The sequence below is a fragment of the Musa acuminata genome, chromosome BXJ3-4 (genome assembly GCF_036884655.1).
Source record: "Musa acuminata AAA Group cultivar baxijiao chromosome BXJ3-4, Cavendish_Baxijiao_AAA, whole genome shotgun sequence".
Classification (NCBI taxonomy): domain Eukaryota; kingdom Viridiplantae; phylum Streptophyta; class Magnoliopsida; order Zingiberales; family Musaceae; genus Musa; species Musa acuminata.
The window spans coordinates 8,169,371-8,182,873 of NC_088352.1; the positions used below are offsets into that span (position 1 = coordinate 8,169,371).

Here is a 13,503-nt window from a genome sequence, read left to right on the forward strand (position 1 = left end):
ATACGATGTATAGTTGTAGTGATCATAAAAATATGAAATGTCCCAATATAAATATTGTCCTAATAAAACTCGAAGCATAAAAATGAGTCACGCGTTTCGCACGTGATACGGAGCTCTTAATGGATAACGCAGGATAAGTTTGGGGAGTGGGATCTCCGTAGCGGAGGAGCGCCTGCTAAAGCGATGGCCGCGTCTTCCTCGCTATCCGCGACGCTCGCCCTCCCTCCTCTCTCCAATCGCGCTTCCCTCTCTCCGAAGCCCAGATGCCTCTCCTTCTCGCCCCAAAGCTCGAATCCTCTCATCTCCCTCCGCTCCCACGTCCCCTCTTCGCCGCGCGCCCCCGCTGCCGCCGCGGAGGCTGTCGGGGCCGAGCAAACCCCAGATGCAGCGGGGGCTTCGATCGTCTTCGAGGTACTGTAGATTTCTGCCTTCTGGTGTCGTTGAAGCTCACTTGGTTGTGTTGTGTGTGCTTATTATTCCTTTCTTTTTGAAGGTTGAGGATAAATCTGCCGTGGCTCTCGATGTCGATGCGGATGCCGATAAGGTAGTCGATTCTCGGCCTTTCTTTCCATATAATTAAAGGTGTCATCTTTCTTTCTCCCTCCTCTATTTGGTGCTGCACTTCTGCTGCGGCTTGTAATTTCCGCGCATGGCTGATGACTAAGAAACCAAGATATCCACGATACACTTTTGTAACCTAGATTTTCTGGCGATTTAACAGGATTGAGCCTTACTCGTTCCTATGTATGGGATGATAAGGATGAATTTTAGAAATGCGGCGAATAGCACTTACTTTTTTCAACTGTGGAAGAAAATGCTGCAACATTGCACAGCATTTTCCAGTAATTGGCATCACTCTCACATTCATGCAATACGGCATGAGGTAAACAACTTTGCAATTTTCTATGCCACCAATGTTTTGATGTGGAAATACCGAAATATAAAAGTCAATTTTCCAACATGGGTAAACCCATGCAGGAAAGGAGTTACTTTAACCTATAAAAATTATCTGATAATGGGAAGATCAGTCCTACTAGATTAGAGTTTGAGCCCATTTATCTGGAGAAGAATCCTTCAATCGTCTTACGCTGAAAAGAGTGTTAAGAGCAAAGGTAAAATGAAGTGTCAATTAGCAGAACTATTTTTATTTGGAAGGCTCTTATAATTCAAAGCAGTCCATTGGAGCGCAACCTTCAGTTGGAGTAATGTAAAAAACCATCCTGAAAGAAAACTACATTACTAAGTCTCTTGAACTAGGAAGGATAATGCCTTGCATGCCAAGTCCATCGATATTATGGTTTGTGGTGTCATGCGTCAACTGTACTAAGTCCAATTGGCATGCACTGGATCAAGTGAACAGGTAGATTTGATGTGTGCATTATGTGCATTGGCGTGCATGATTGATAATATATGGAGGTATTCACCTTTCCCCATGCCAATATTTCTCTGTCATGGTATAGGGAAAAGTTTCAATATGATATGTCTACCACATATTGGAATCTTACCAAACCGATGATGTCAGTTTTATATGTTTCAACTTGGCACATAAGGAAAACAAGAAGTTACTTTTTGGATCATGAATGAAGATGAATTGTGTGCAAGATTTCTAGTACAAGAATTTAAAAAATAAGGTAGCAGTATTACTTCAAGGTGTACAAATAGCAAAATTTGGTACCTGTAACTCAAACAAATCCTACCTTGAAGATTCAACTGTATGTCAGAAGAAGGTAGTAACTAGAAACAATTATCAAAAACATTGTGAGAAGTTTTCATTAAGTTGGTCTTTGGGGGCTTATGATGTTACACAATGGATTCTGATCATCTAAAGAAAGCAAAACCATTCTGAACCTTGCTGGTGCACTAGTATCTGAAACATCAGCACATTTAGGTTTGAGTTTGCTGCGAATGTGGATAGTGAAGGTCAATTTTGTGTGATAATTAGAGAAAACCAAGACTTGCGACCTGTAATGCAGTTTTTCTCAAGGCAGAAGCATGAAGTTCACATCACAGTCAGAGACAGTAATGGGGGAATTTTGGTTCTATATGCTTTTAAGTTTAATGATATTTCAAATTTTTTTGTAGTTTTGGTCATTTTGACTTGGTGAGAGATATTTATGACTATCTAGGAAGGATTTTAATGGAAAGAATGAAAAAGGATCAATTGATCTGATGGACAAGATGGCTAGATCCATCCATCATGTGACTGAACAAAGTATGATAGATCATCTAAAACACCAATATGTGTTGCTGCATGTTTTTCAGCTGACAAAAACTATAGGATCTTGGCAGTTCATGGTTCAGAGTATGATGTGCCACCCAAAGATAACTTTGAACTTGATAAGGTCATTATCAACCATAAGGTGCACATCATAGAGGTCACCAACCACAGACTCTTCACATCAAATTTCATGCAGCTAGAATATTGATAGAGTTCATTAAATCTAATATTGATAGAGTTCATTAAATATAATCAAGAGGAGGATGTGGAGACCACACTCACCATTAGACTAGTAAATGTTTGTGCGTCTTTCTACGCTGAATTTTATGGGAATTGGAATGTTTGGGATCAGTGGATAAGTATTTAACTAGTACTTGTCCAAGTTTATAAAGTTATTACATTAGGTATTAGATAATATATCATATTTCAGTGACTAGAAGTCACTTTTCTTTTTGCTACAGAAAATATTGGCAAAACATTCTTAATATGATTTTTCCAACATTTATCATAAGATGTTTTGATGGATTTTTCTTTTATTTACTAGCTGATAGCACTAAGCATTTAGGTTTTCTATCATGTCATGGGATCTTGAATTTTTCTGCTGCTGGCCCATGACACATCTCCTTTGGCTTCTCATGCAATTGCTAAAATGCAATACATGTTGTTGAGGAAAAATATTGTTTTTTTCCTTGTGTCTTCTCTATGGCTTTCAGACAGTTTTCAAGTTCTTGATATATTCCACCTGGAGTTTGTGGTAAGGTAAACCAGACATAAATTTATTTACCTGTACAGGAACAAGCTCATCTCCTGTTGATGTACCCATCTTTTTTTGTCATGAATTGGAGTAGACTTATTGGACAACAGCATTTAGTTCTGAGTTTCATCTCCATCTAACTGTGTAATAGTTTTAAAAAATAACAAGTTCAATACTTTGTTATGGAGATTGTTTCTAGAAACTTGCATATTGAATATTTTGTGAGCTACTAATGCTTCTCAATTGCTGACTGTTGACTACTACTATTCAGTTAGTTCCTATGCTATATAAATAAGCATTTGGACTTATACATGTATATGTGGAAAATCATATATTCCTCAATTCCCTTTTTGTTTGGTATTTGGTTTATTGTGGATGATAATCACTTGAATGAAAGTTTACGTATCTATGGCAAATATATTAAAGAGTATGGCCTTTTGAAGGTATGAGAAAGCAGCGAAGCCAAGTGAATGTGATAGATGAGTATTCTTTAGATAATATCAGCTTGGCATAATTGCAACATAGCTGAGGTAATTTTAGTGTTTTGTTTCCCCTTGATAGATCAAAATGTCTTGAAATCTTCTGCTGTATGATTCCGTCTGTCCCTATTCTTAGTGATGACTACCTGGCTAGTAGAGATCTGTGGTTACCTTCAACATTTCACTTAGTTGTTTAAAAGTGCATTATGCCATCTCAGCCATCATTTGTTTAAGAAGTTGATTGCATTTTGGCTCAAACTGCTGCGCCAAACATGTTTTGAAAATTTGATGGTTGCAATAAGACACTTGGGCCACCTTTTCTTCATCAAATTTAGAAACCATGGTTTGGGGATGTTTATCAGGATCAAATTGACACTCGGGCCATCTTTTCTTTATTAGAATCAAATCGACATTTTATGGAAAACATGTAAAGAACATTATACCTTCACAACCATCATTTGTTTTAAAAAGCTGGTTGCGTTTTGGCTCAAACTGCTGGGCTGAACATGATCTTTTCAAAAGTTGATGGTTACAATGAGACACTCGGGCCACCTTGTCTCGTCAAAATTTGGGATGTTTGAAGTTTTAAAGTTTCAGAAAGAGAACTTATTGTTTTCCTAAAATGCTCCTTTTGGCTAACTATTTCTCAGTACAGAATTCTCATCTACTTGTGTCACCAGATGGCGCCGAAGCAGAAAATAAGAATCAAGCTGAGGTCCTACTGGGTGTCGTTGATGGAGGACTCATGCAAGCAGATCCTGGAAGCTGCTAGAACAACCAACGCCAAGACCATGGGTCCAGTTCCCCTTCCCACAAAGAGGAGAGTTTATTGTGTCCTCAAGTCACCCCATGTTCACAAGGATTCCCGTTTCCATTTCGAGATTCGGACTCACCAGCGGCTAATCGATATCTTGTATCCGTCCGCCCAAACGATCGACTCGTTAATGCAGCTTGACCTTCCAGCCGGTGTGGATGTGGAGGTCAAGCTATGATCCGATCTGGAGTGACTCTTTCTTTCATCAGTTGTAGTTTCTTTTCTGTGCTATTATATTTCTTGTACTTCTTGATACCCACAACCGAAGATTAACAGGGAAGATTATATCAGTTGATTATTTTTGGATTCAAATTCAGTGGATTAAATGTCTTTCGATAAATTATAGTGTCGTTGTGAGTAGATCTTTTCAAAACGCCTAGCAACTATCTAATTCTTCTCCAGCAGCCCAACGGAGGAGATGTCTCCCTCCGAGTCTACAATCAGTGAAACTTTTTGTGCAGGATAGTGTGGCAAACCACTTTGGATGTGTACGTCGTACCTCTCCGAAGTGCCCCCCTCAGTCACCGGGAATACTGTGACTTGGCTTAGAGCTGTTGTTGAGGTTGATCGGCTTCTCACTCTCCAGCAGCATATTCTCAAAAGCATCAACAGAAACACTAACTATGATCACAAGGCAAACAATGTAGGTTATGCAAATAATTTTTTTTACATAAAAAAAGGTTAATTGAAGGGAAAAAAACATCATCATAGATGGTCGGCACATACTATATCAGATCAAAACACAAGAGAAAAAAAATAAAAATTTGAATAGAATAAACAATTGCTATCGCGCATGCAAACTATATCATGATTGTGTAGAGTTTCATCACTGGATTTGAACTTTATGTTACCGCACATCACAGGATTAAAAGCCTCAAAATTCTACGACGAACACAGCTTAATTATTAGGAAAATTATAGACTATACAGAAAATAAATACAAGTAAAAAACTTTACATCTTTGTAACAACTAAAGGTGCCCATGTGTACTTATATTTTTTTCTTAAAATAATCAAATTTACTTACAGAAATCACATACAAGGGGGGGTCAAAAAGAAAAAATATACATCAAGAATTTATGCAAGTTAGACACGATGCACGGAAGCAAACTTTATTACTAATACCCAACATCAAAGTTAAAAGGTGGACATACTTTTGGACTTCGAAACAACACATAAGCTAGGCAAAAGATAACAATTGCAAGTGAGCTTTAAACCATAATCTCGGAAGATGCAGATCAAATCTTAGTGTGAAATGAATCGCTCAACGTTCGGCGTACTCATGGACCTGAAAATATGTTCATCAGAGGCACGGATACGAATTAACCTATCTTGTATGGCCAGAAAAGATGGAACTGCGTAGGCTTCAGAGACTCGCTCCCGATGCAAAGGATCTTCTGCAAAATTAAGTAGACATTCCGCTGCATATTCCCTGACCTCCTCCGGATCACCTCTCAAAAGGTCAATAAGAACAGGAATGGCACCAGCTTCCACAATAGCTTCCCTGTTTGCTGCATCATAACTTAATTGTGCAATAGCACCAGATGCTTTCTCTCTAAGATTGCCATCCATGTTACGCAGGAGGTCTACCAAAACTGGAATTGCACCTGATTCTCTGACAACAGAGATGGAATGCCTGTACCCCGCTAGATCCCATACAATATCTAAAGCTGCACCTTTTGCGTCGTCAGCATCACCCTCAAGAACCCTCACCATCTCCTCTGTTATCATGACACCATTCTCCTCTTCCACGGCTAATACACAAAAAGCATCTTCGGCAATTTCTTTCCCAAGGGGTTCAGGTCCTTTGAGCAGTTCCACAAACAATGGGATTGCACCGGCTTGAGCTACTGGCCTAAGGTAGTCAACATGAGAGGAGATTATACCAAGAGCATTTCCCGCAACTAGCCTATAAGAGGAATCAGCCTCCTTTAGAAAACCAATGAGCGCCGGAATGACCCCCAAATCAACAAGTTTCTGCCGGACTCTCCTCGAAATCGCGAGCACCCCAATGGTTTGGGCAGCTCGTGCTCTCGATATCATTTTACCATTTGATAAAGCTTCAACAAGAAACCTGAGGACATCAAAGCCCGTTAATACTCGTCTCACTTCTCTCAACAAAGCCAAGGCAGTGAGAATCTCCAATAAGTACCACCTTGTATCATCAGTGCATCTAGACAACAAATCTAGTGTGATATCCAGACCACCATTTGCTGCTAGAATCAACCTACTGGGACCATCAAAAGATACCAAAGTCCGAAGGCACTTAAGCAATGTTCTCCTCAGCCCTTCTTTAGACGTTGGAAGTAGCCTAAGAAGTAAAGAGATTGCTTCCAATTGGCAAATCATGGGGCATAAGCGACCATCATGCTTGTGGGCGATGCAGCTTAAAGCATACACAGCTGCTTCTTGCATCCGTGATGTGGAAGATAGGAGGTCTACAAGAACGGGAATGGTGCTTGCCAAGATGGCCTCCGGTGCGTCCTTCGACAAACGGGCAAGCTGAATAGTGGCTTTGATCTGCAAATCTTCACTCTCACAGGCAATCACATTCATGTAAACATGAACAGCTTGGTCCCAGTCGATGCCTGCATCGTTTCCGATCATCTGCGCCCAACCCATCCCACCGAACACCAATCAATCACAAAGCTGGAAGATTTTTCCGCTGAAATGAAGATTTCAGACAATTAGCAATGCAAATTTACCGGTATACGAACAAACGAACGAGTTTTTCCTCAGAAGCCGCGAGAGAATTCTAGGGTTTGGACGAGGAAGATGATTCAATCACCGACGCTACATCGAAAAAGATTAAATTTCCGATTTGAATACCTAAGATCGCGATTATCAGGGACGAATTATCAGCACACCGTCATAAAGATCCAAATTTCTTTCAACCAAAGCCGATCTTTCACTCACCTCTGGATTCTAGGGTTAATGCTCCTTTCTTCGGAGGGAGAGCCGACTCCGAACCGGCCTCCAAAAACCTAGCGACGACGGGGCGAGACCGTTTCGTCCTCGATGCAAATGGTAGAGCCGAACTCGACGAGCATATCTCGCGCTCCTCTGCCCTCGACACGCGAAACGTAAGGAAGCGATTGAGATAAAGAAGAGAGAAGCAGCGCGGGTCTGGCGATCCTCATTGGGCTTACGATCTGCCAAGAACGGTTCGGACCGGACCGGACCGGATCAGACCGTGGCGGCCCATAGACAGCGGATTAGAATGCCACCACGGGTCAATTAAGTCAATTAACATTCAAATTATGAGCATGTGCATAATCTACATTGGAGGTGGGTTAGCATTCACCCAATCCAAAACACGGTCAACTCAAGTTGGTCAACTCTTCTAATCATCATAAATTGGTGATGTCCTCCGTATCGTAAGAGTCACAAAATTATCGTACTCTTTTGTACTTATCTATTAACATTATCTTACTTAAGTTTCTCATCATCATGTCTAATACCAAATTATATATATATATATATATATATATATATAATCTTATGAGTATATATAAAATCTTGTGATTGAATTTGTTATACTATATAATCATTTTTATAATTAGTAAGATGACAATGGTCGATGAACAAATACCAAATAAAAAACGAGAGGGAGAGAGGAAACGATGGAACGTACATTTGACCAATATTTTTCTTCGAGCAAATCCATAATGTCTAATAAATACTTTATGGATTTAAATATCGTCAAATTATCATATTGATTTCTACTTAAAAACTAATAAAAATAGATATTACGATCGAAATTTTATATATATATATATATATATATATATATATATATATATATATATATATTACATGAATGCTTTGCATAACTTATAAGGCGGTCCACGGAAACGCGCAGACCAAATTGATATTAATTATAATTAGAAATAAACATCAACATATATCATTTTCGAACCGAATATTGATATTAATTATAATTTCAATATCGATCACTTCGATGATCACTGAGAATTCATATAATATTAGGAAAAAAAATGGAAAACATAATAGATATTGTTTAGATTTTTCTGCATATCTATAAAGCGACAGCCGTCGACGACCAGTCCAACATGTGCGTGTCCATTGGGTCACCGTTTCTAGCAACGAGGTTGGTTTTCCGGGAGTTCCACGGATAATTCTACCGTCTCTCTTATCCTTCTTCCTTCCTTCCTTCCTGCCGAATCTTTGCTGGAAGTAATCGACCGCGAATCTCGAATCATCCATGGCTGGATTCGTGGGAATGGGTCGGTGGAGCTGTGAGTTGTTTATGGTGTTTGTTTTGGAAATTATTGGTTTCTTATTGTGCTGCAAAATAATATTTCCAATTTCGATGGGGGGTTTTTGTTACTTTAGATTATTTCTTTCACCTAAACTAGGGTTTGGGCAGGTAGCAAACTCTTTGGTGTCTCAGTTGCTTCCATTTGTCTTCCTTTGTGCTTTGTTTGGGTTTTTTAGGGCTGGGTTTTGATCTCAAATTGGGATATCCTGATTGATAATCTGGAATCAGCACTTAGAAATTTATGAAAATATGTATGTTATTTTGCTATGATTTGTAGTGGTAGGATGCATCAAATATGTCTTGATATTCCTGGTTACTACAAAACTATGTCTAATCTTGCAAGATAAAACACAGCTAAAGTCCTTTTCTTTGAGATTTAGGCAATTATAGATATCAGCAAACAAGTTTACGATATTTGTCCATTGTTATGCTTCCAGAGACGATTTGTGATTGCAGCAATCTAGTATGAGTTATGTGTTAGATTTTTTTTGTTCTTTGTAGAATTATTGTTACATGAAAGGAAGAAACATGATTTTGGAAGGTAAACTGCTTCACCTGTAAGCTAGTTATGTAATTTGGGAGTACAATGCCTGTAAAATCTGTTGTATGCTTGTCTGTTGCTGATTCTTCTGTGAATTTTTTCCTGATTAATGTTCTCATGTACCACTTCTCTATTTCTTTTTTCCTTGGACATGTCTTGTATGTGTGCTACTAATTTGTTTGTGAGCAGTCTATGTTATTAGTTGGAGTTCTGTTGATTTTTTTATCCTACTTTTTCTCTTGGCCATATACGATGTTGACAATCATAATTCTCCGTCCGCTTAATTCAGATAAATTATTTGAATGATCCTTCGGTCGGTGTGATTTATTTGCTGGATTCTCAACGGAGCCGATAGTGGGTTATACTTCAACGCATGCATCCCAAAGTACATAATCTTTGACAGACACCGGCAGTCATTATATCATTAAAATCCATGAATGCTAACGAAGGTGATTCCCATTTTATGCCTCAAAACCATCAATCTTCAGATTATGTTTCTTCTGATGATGGATTCCAGCAAAGGCATGTTCAACCTCGGACAAGTCATGTGCCATTCTGCACTCTAGACTCCTCGTTGGCAACTGCTAATTGTACCACACACAACCCTCCGTCTTCTCTCAGTTTCTCACCTATCAGTGGATCCTCTATGTCCCAGCAGGATTCCGTATCCGATAATGCCAATGGATCTCCAGTTAGTGCCACTATTGAAGACCCAAGTGATCTGAAGAACAGGTTAAGGGAGATAGAAGCTGCAATGCTGGGGCCTGATTTGGATACGATTGGGAACTCTGATAACGGCTATCCGGGCGATCTGTCACTCGAGCCAGAGAAGTGGAGAGGAGTGATGGAAACTCCCAGAGGAGACTTGAAACAATTTCTCATAGCCTGTGCTCGAGCTGTTGCAGAGAATGATCTGATTGCTGTTGAATGGCTGATTTCGGAGTTGAAGCAGATGGTTTCAGTTTCAGGGGAACCAATTCAACGGCTAGGGGCATACTTGCTTGAAGGCCTAATAGCTAGGCTGGCTTCCTCTGGTAGTTCCATCTACAAAGCTTTGAAGTGTAAAGAACCTGTGAGTTCTGACCTCCTCAGCTACATGCATATCCTTTATGAGGTCTGCCCATACTTCAAGTTTGGCTACTTGTCTGCAAACGGGGCAATTGTTGAGGCTGTCAAGGGTGAAAACATGGTTCACATCATCGATTTCCAGATCACGCAGGGAAGCCAATGGGTGACCCTCATTCAAGCCCTTGCAGCAATGCCTGGTGGTCCGCCGCGCATAAGAATAACCGGTATCGATGATAATGTTTCTGCTTATGCACGGGGTGGTGGTCTACACATTGTCGGACAGAGATTATCTCGACTTGCTGAATCTTGCAACGTGCCTTTTGAATTCCACAGTGTGGCGATGTCAAGCTGTGATGTGGAGCTCGAGCATCTTGACATTCAGCCAGGGGAGGCATTGGCAATAAACTTCAATTTGCATCTGCATCACATGCCAGACGAAAGTGTGAGCACGAGGAACCACCGAGACAGGCTGTTGCGGATGATCAAGAGTGTTTCTCCAAAGGTAGTGACACTCGTGGAACATGAAGCCAACACAAACACAGCTCCATTTTTTCCGAGATTTCTGGAGACTCTAGACTACTATACTGCCATTTTTGATTCGATCGATGTGTGTCTTCCAAGGGAGAACAAAGAGAGAATCAGCGTAGAGCAGCACTGCCTTGCAAGGGACATTGTTAATATTATTGCTTGCGAGGGTGCTGAAAGAGTGGAGAGGTATGAGCTTTTCGGCAAATGGAATTCTCGGTTTACGATGGCTGGATTCAGACCATACCATCTTAGTCCATTGGTAAATGCAACCATCAAGACACTGTTACAGAACTACTCGGAACACTATCGACTCGAAGAGCGAGATGGCATACTTTATCTCGGATGGAAGAATCGACCGCTCGTTGTCTCGTGCGCCTGGAGATGAACTGAGGGATCTGACAAGCTAAACGATAAATCTTTGATCCGTTGCTATTGGTGTAACTCTGAGGAGTTTTGTGTTATGACCTGGTCATTAGTTGTAACATTAAAATTGCAGTTAGAAAGAAAGAGATTAAAATCTCCACAACTTTGTGTGATTTGATATTTTTCTTATGTTCATCTTCCTTTTATATGTAGATATATGATATGACATGCCGGACAATTAAGATCTATTTCAATACATATATTTGAATATTTGTGTCGTATGTTCTTGTTTATTTTGATTTTTTCCGTAAACAAAGATGTTTTGACAATATAATAAAATTTTGATAATAGATCTATAACATAAATCTACTGTCAAATTTGATACTAGCAATTTTATAACGTATGTACGTATATTGAAGTAAGCAAGTGGGTGTCGACAGTATAATTTTTGCTAAACACACCAACCGATCATGTTTAATTAAAGGTTGACATGCTTTTGAGATCCGAAATCTAGTCCATTAAAAATGGTTGGATCTTGAGCTCCCAAATACAAACCTAACCCATTAATTTGAAGGATCCGCTTGTCCACGGCGCATTGCATTGGGATTGTGTGGGGGAATTGACGCCGATGGGCGCAATAACACCCGTTGTTATCACACTCATTAGCCCGAGGATGACACAACCACTTCCAACGCCACATATGATAATTGATGCCACTCTCTACCTTTGATCACATCACTCGACAAGCATTTTTAACAACCTTCTTCACACATCCTTTCCTTTTTAACGATTCCTTATTTATGCCTCTACATAAAATTATTCATGTAAATGACATAATGCTAATCTGTGTTAGCTAATGATTATTTGAATAAAAAAATCATATCGACTATATATATATATACATATACGTGTATGTATACAAATTCTTAACAGTCGGAGAAAATGTATGTGATATTAAAATTCATAAAGAGAATTACACTATTTTCAAAATTATACGAATAAATATGTAAAATCCACACTAAAAAAATTTGCACATCTCATCTCATCTCATCAATGCTATTAGTTAACTATTAGCCAGCTAATGATATTTTTTTAATCATTTCGAGTATATGAACATTAGGAGTATTTTAGATATCTATTTATATTCCTAACATGAACTAGCTAATGTTGATTTGATTATAACTAGGAATAGTTTATATATATATAGAATAACTCAAAAGATAAAGAAGTATCGTTAATTTCTTTATGCTCATTCCAAGAAGTATCATTTGTACAAATAAGAATCTTCTTCAGATCTCTTCTTTAGATAGATATAGGATCTATAGAACAATTACTTAGAAATATATTTTGTGCAACAGCCTTTTCTATCTGATAGAAAAGGATCCTATGATCCTGAATCGATCTGGGATCGCAAATCTCAGTATATGAAGAGCTAATCTAATTGTATTAGTTTCTATAATTGATTTCTTCTGTGTAATACTAATTGATAGGATCTTTTGTATATTTAATATATATATATATATGTGTGTGTGAAAATTCTTAGTATTTGAAGAGAGAGATATATGATATTAAAATCTAAAAAAGGCAAATACACTATTTTTGAAACTTATAAGAAGCATATCAATTAATGCTATCATCATTGTATCCACAAACATCCCTAACAGCAAGTATGTCTGGTCAATGTGAACATGAGAGTTGTTAAGTAGAATGATTAAGTTTCAGATTGTGTATAATGTGTGATGATGATGACTCCTGAAATCGATGTTTGGGGCTCTCATATTCCATCTCAAATCCTTTCTAATTCACTTATCATCTTAAAAAAAAACATAAAGATTGTAGGCCATTTCAAACGTAATCCATGAATTCGACAATCTTATCTTGGCAGAATCTTAAATATCCCCACTCAACTGTGATGATGTAACATCATGACACCCTCTTTGGGTGCCAGCAAAATAAAAAGGAAGCTTCAACTACTAAAGAGAAGAAAAAGTAAAAGCCATAGCTAAAGCTTTTCTTTGTGTTGTCGAGTAGGAATTTGTGATTCAGAAAGCTGCAAGGAGGTGACAGAATGCTATTAGAAAAGTGAGTTCATTGTTGTGCTACAGATAGCCAACCATCATCGAAAGAGAAAAGATATGATTAGCATTAAAATACATTTTTAATATCGACTATATCACCATCAAAATGATCCATTAATTACTTTATAAGATTATATAATTCAAGTAATAAATAAATAAATCAATCAACCGGTGTCTTCTTCCATGTTGAGCTCCACATCCGTGAGGAAGCCTATCTTGTCTTATTGGTCGGCGGGGGGACAAAGGCGAAGACGCCGGTAGTCCGTATTGTATCTCTCAGGATGTTGACCAAACCCAAGCATCGCGGCAGCATCCTTGCAGTCAAAGCTGCTTGTGCTGAGTCAAACCCCCGTGAGATTGACGTGGGTTGAATCAACCAC

The 13,503-nt window shown here is 38.8% G+C and overlaps 3 protein-coding genes across 5 annotated transcripts; 2 read left to right on the forward strand and 1 right to left on the reverse strand.

The window, feature by feature from the left end:
* The first annotated feature begins 142 nt into the window (after positions 1-142).
* On the forward strand, positions 143-4,577 carry LOC135634585 (small ribosomal subunit protein uS10c-like). The gene is made up of 3 exons (XM_065144973.1): positions 143-411; positions 494-544; positions 4,132-4,577. The coding sequence occupies exons 1-3, from the start codon at positions 184-186 to the stop codon at positions 4,441-4,443; spliced, it is 591 nt and encodes a 196-aa protein (XP_065001045.1). The 5' UTR covers positions 143-183; the 3' UTR covers positions 4,444-4,577.
* Positions 4,578-5,349: 772 nt separating this feature from the next.
* LOC135634617 (uncharacterized) lies at positions 5,350-7,344 on the reverse strand. 2 transcript variants are annotated; one of them, XM_065145046.1, is made up of 3 exons: positions 7,180-7,344; positions 6,969-7,092; positions 5,350-6,870 (listed from the first exon to the last, which is right to left on the reverse strand). In XM_065145046.1, the coding sequence occupies exon 3, from the start codon at positions 6,868-6,870 to the stop codon at positions 5,509-5,511; it is 1,362 nt and encodes a 453-aa protein (XP_065001118.1). In that variant the 5' UTR covers positions 6,969-7,092; positions 7,180-7,344; the 3' UTR covers positions 5,350-5,508. The 2 variants fall into 2 exon arrangements, with proteins under 2 accessions (XP_065001118.1, XP_065001117.1); XM_065145045.1 differs by lacking the exon at positions 6,969-7,092 and having other exon boundaries at positions 5,350-6,928.
* Positions 7,345-8,327: 983 nt separating this feature from the next.
* On the forward strand, positions 8,328-11,326 carry LOC135637166 (chitin-inducible gibberellin-responsive protein 2-like). 2 transcript variants are annotated; one of them, XM_065149664.1, is made up of 2 exons: positions 8,328-8,522; positions 9,376-11,326. In XM_065149664.1, exon 2 carries the CDS (start codon positions 9,520-9,522, stop codon positions 11,065-11,067), a length of 1,548 nt encoding a protein of 515 aa, XP_065005736.1. In that variant the 5' UTR covers positions 8,328-8,522; positions 9,376-9,519; the 3' UTR covers positions 11,068-11,326. The 2 variants fall into 2 exon arrangements, with proteins under 2 accessions (XP_065005736.1, XP_065005737.1); XM_065149665.1 differs by having other exon boundaries at positions 8,328-8,510.
* The last annotated feature ends 2,177 nt before the right edge of the window (positions 11,327-13,503 follow it).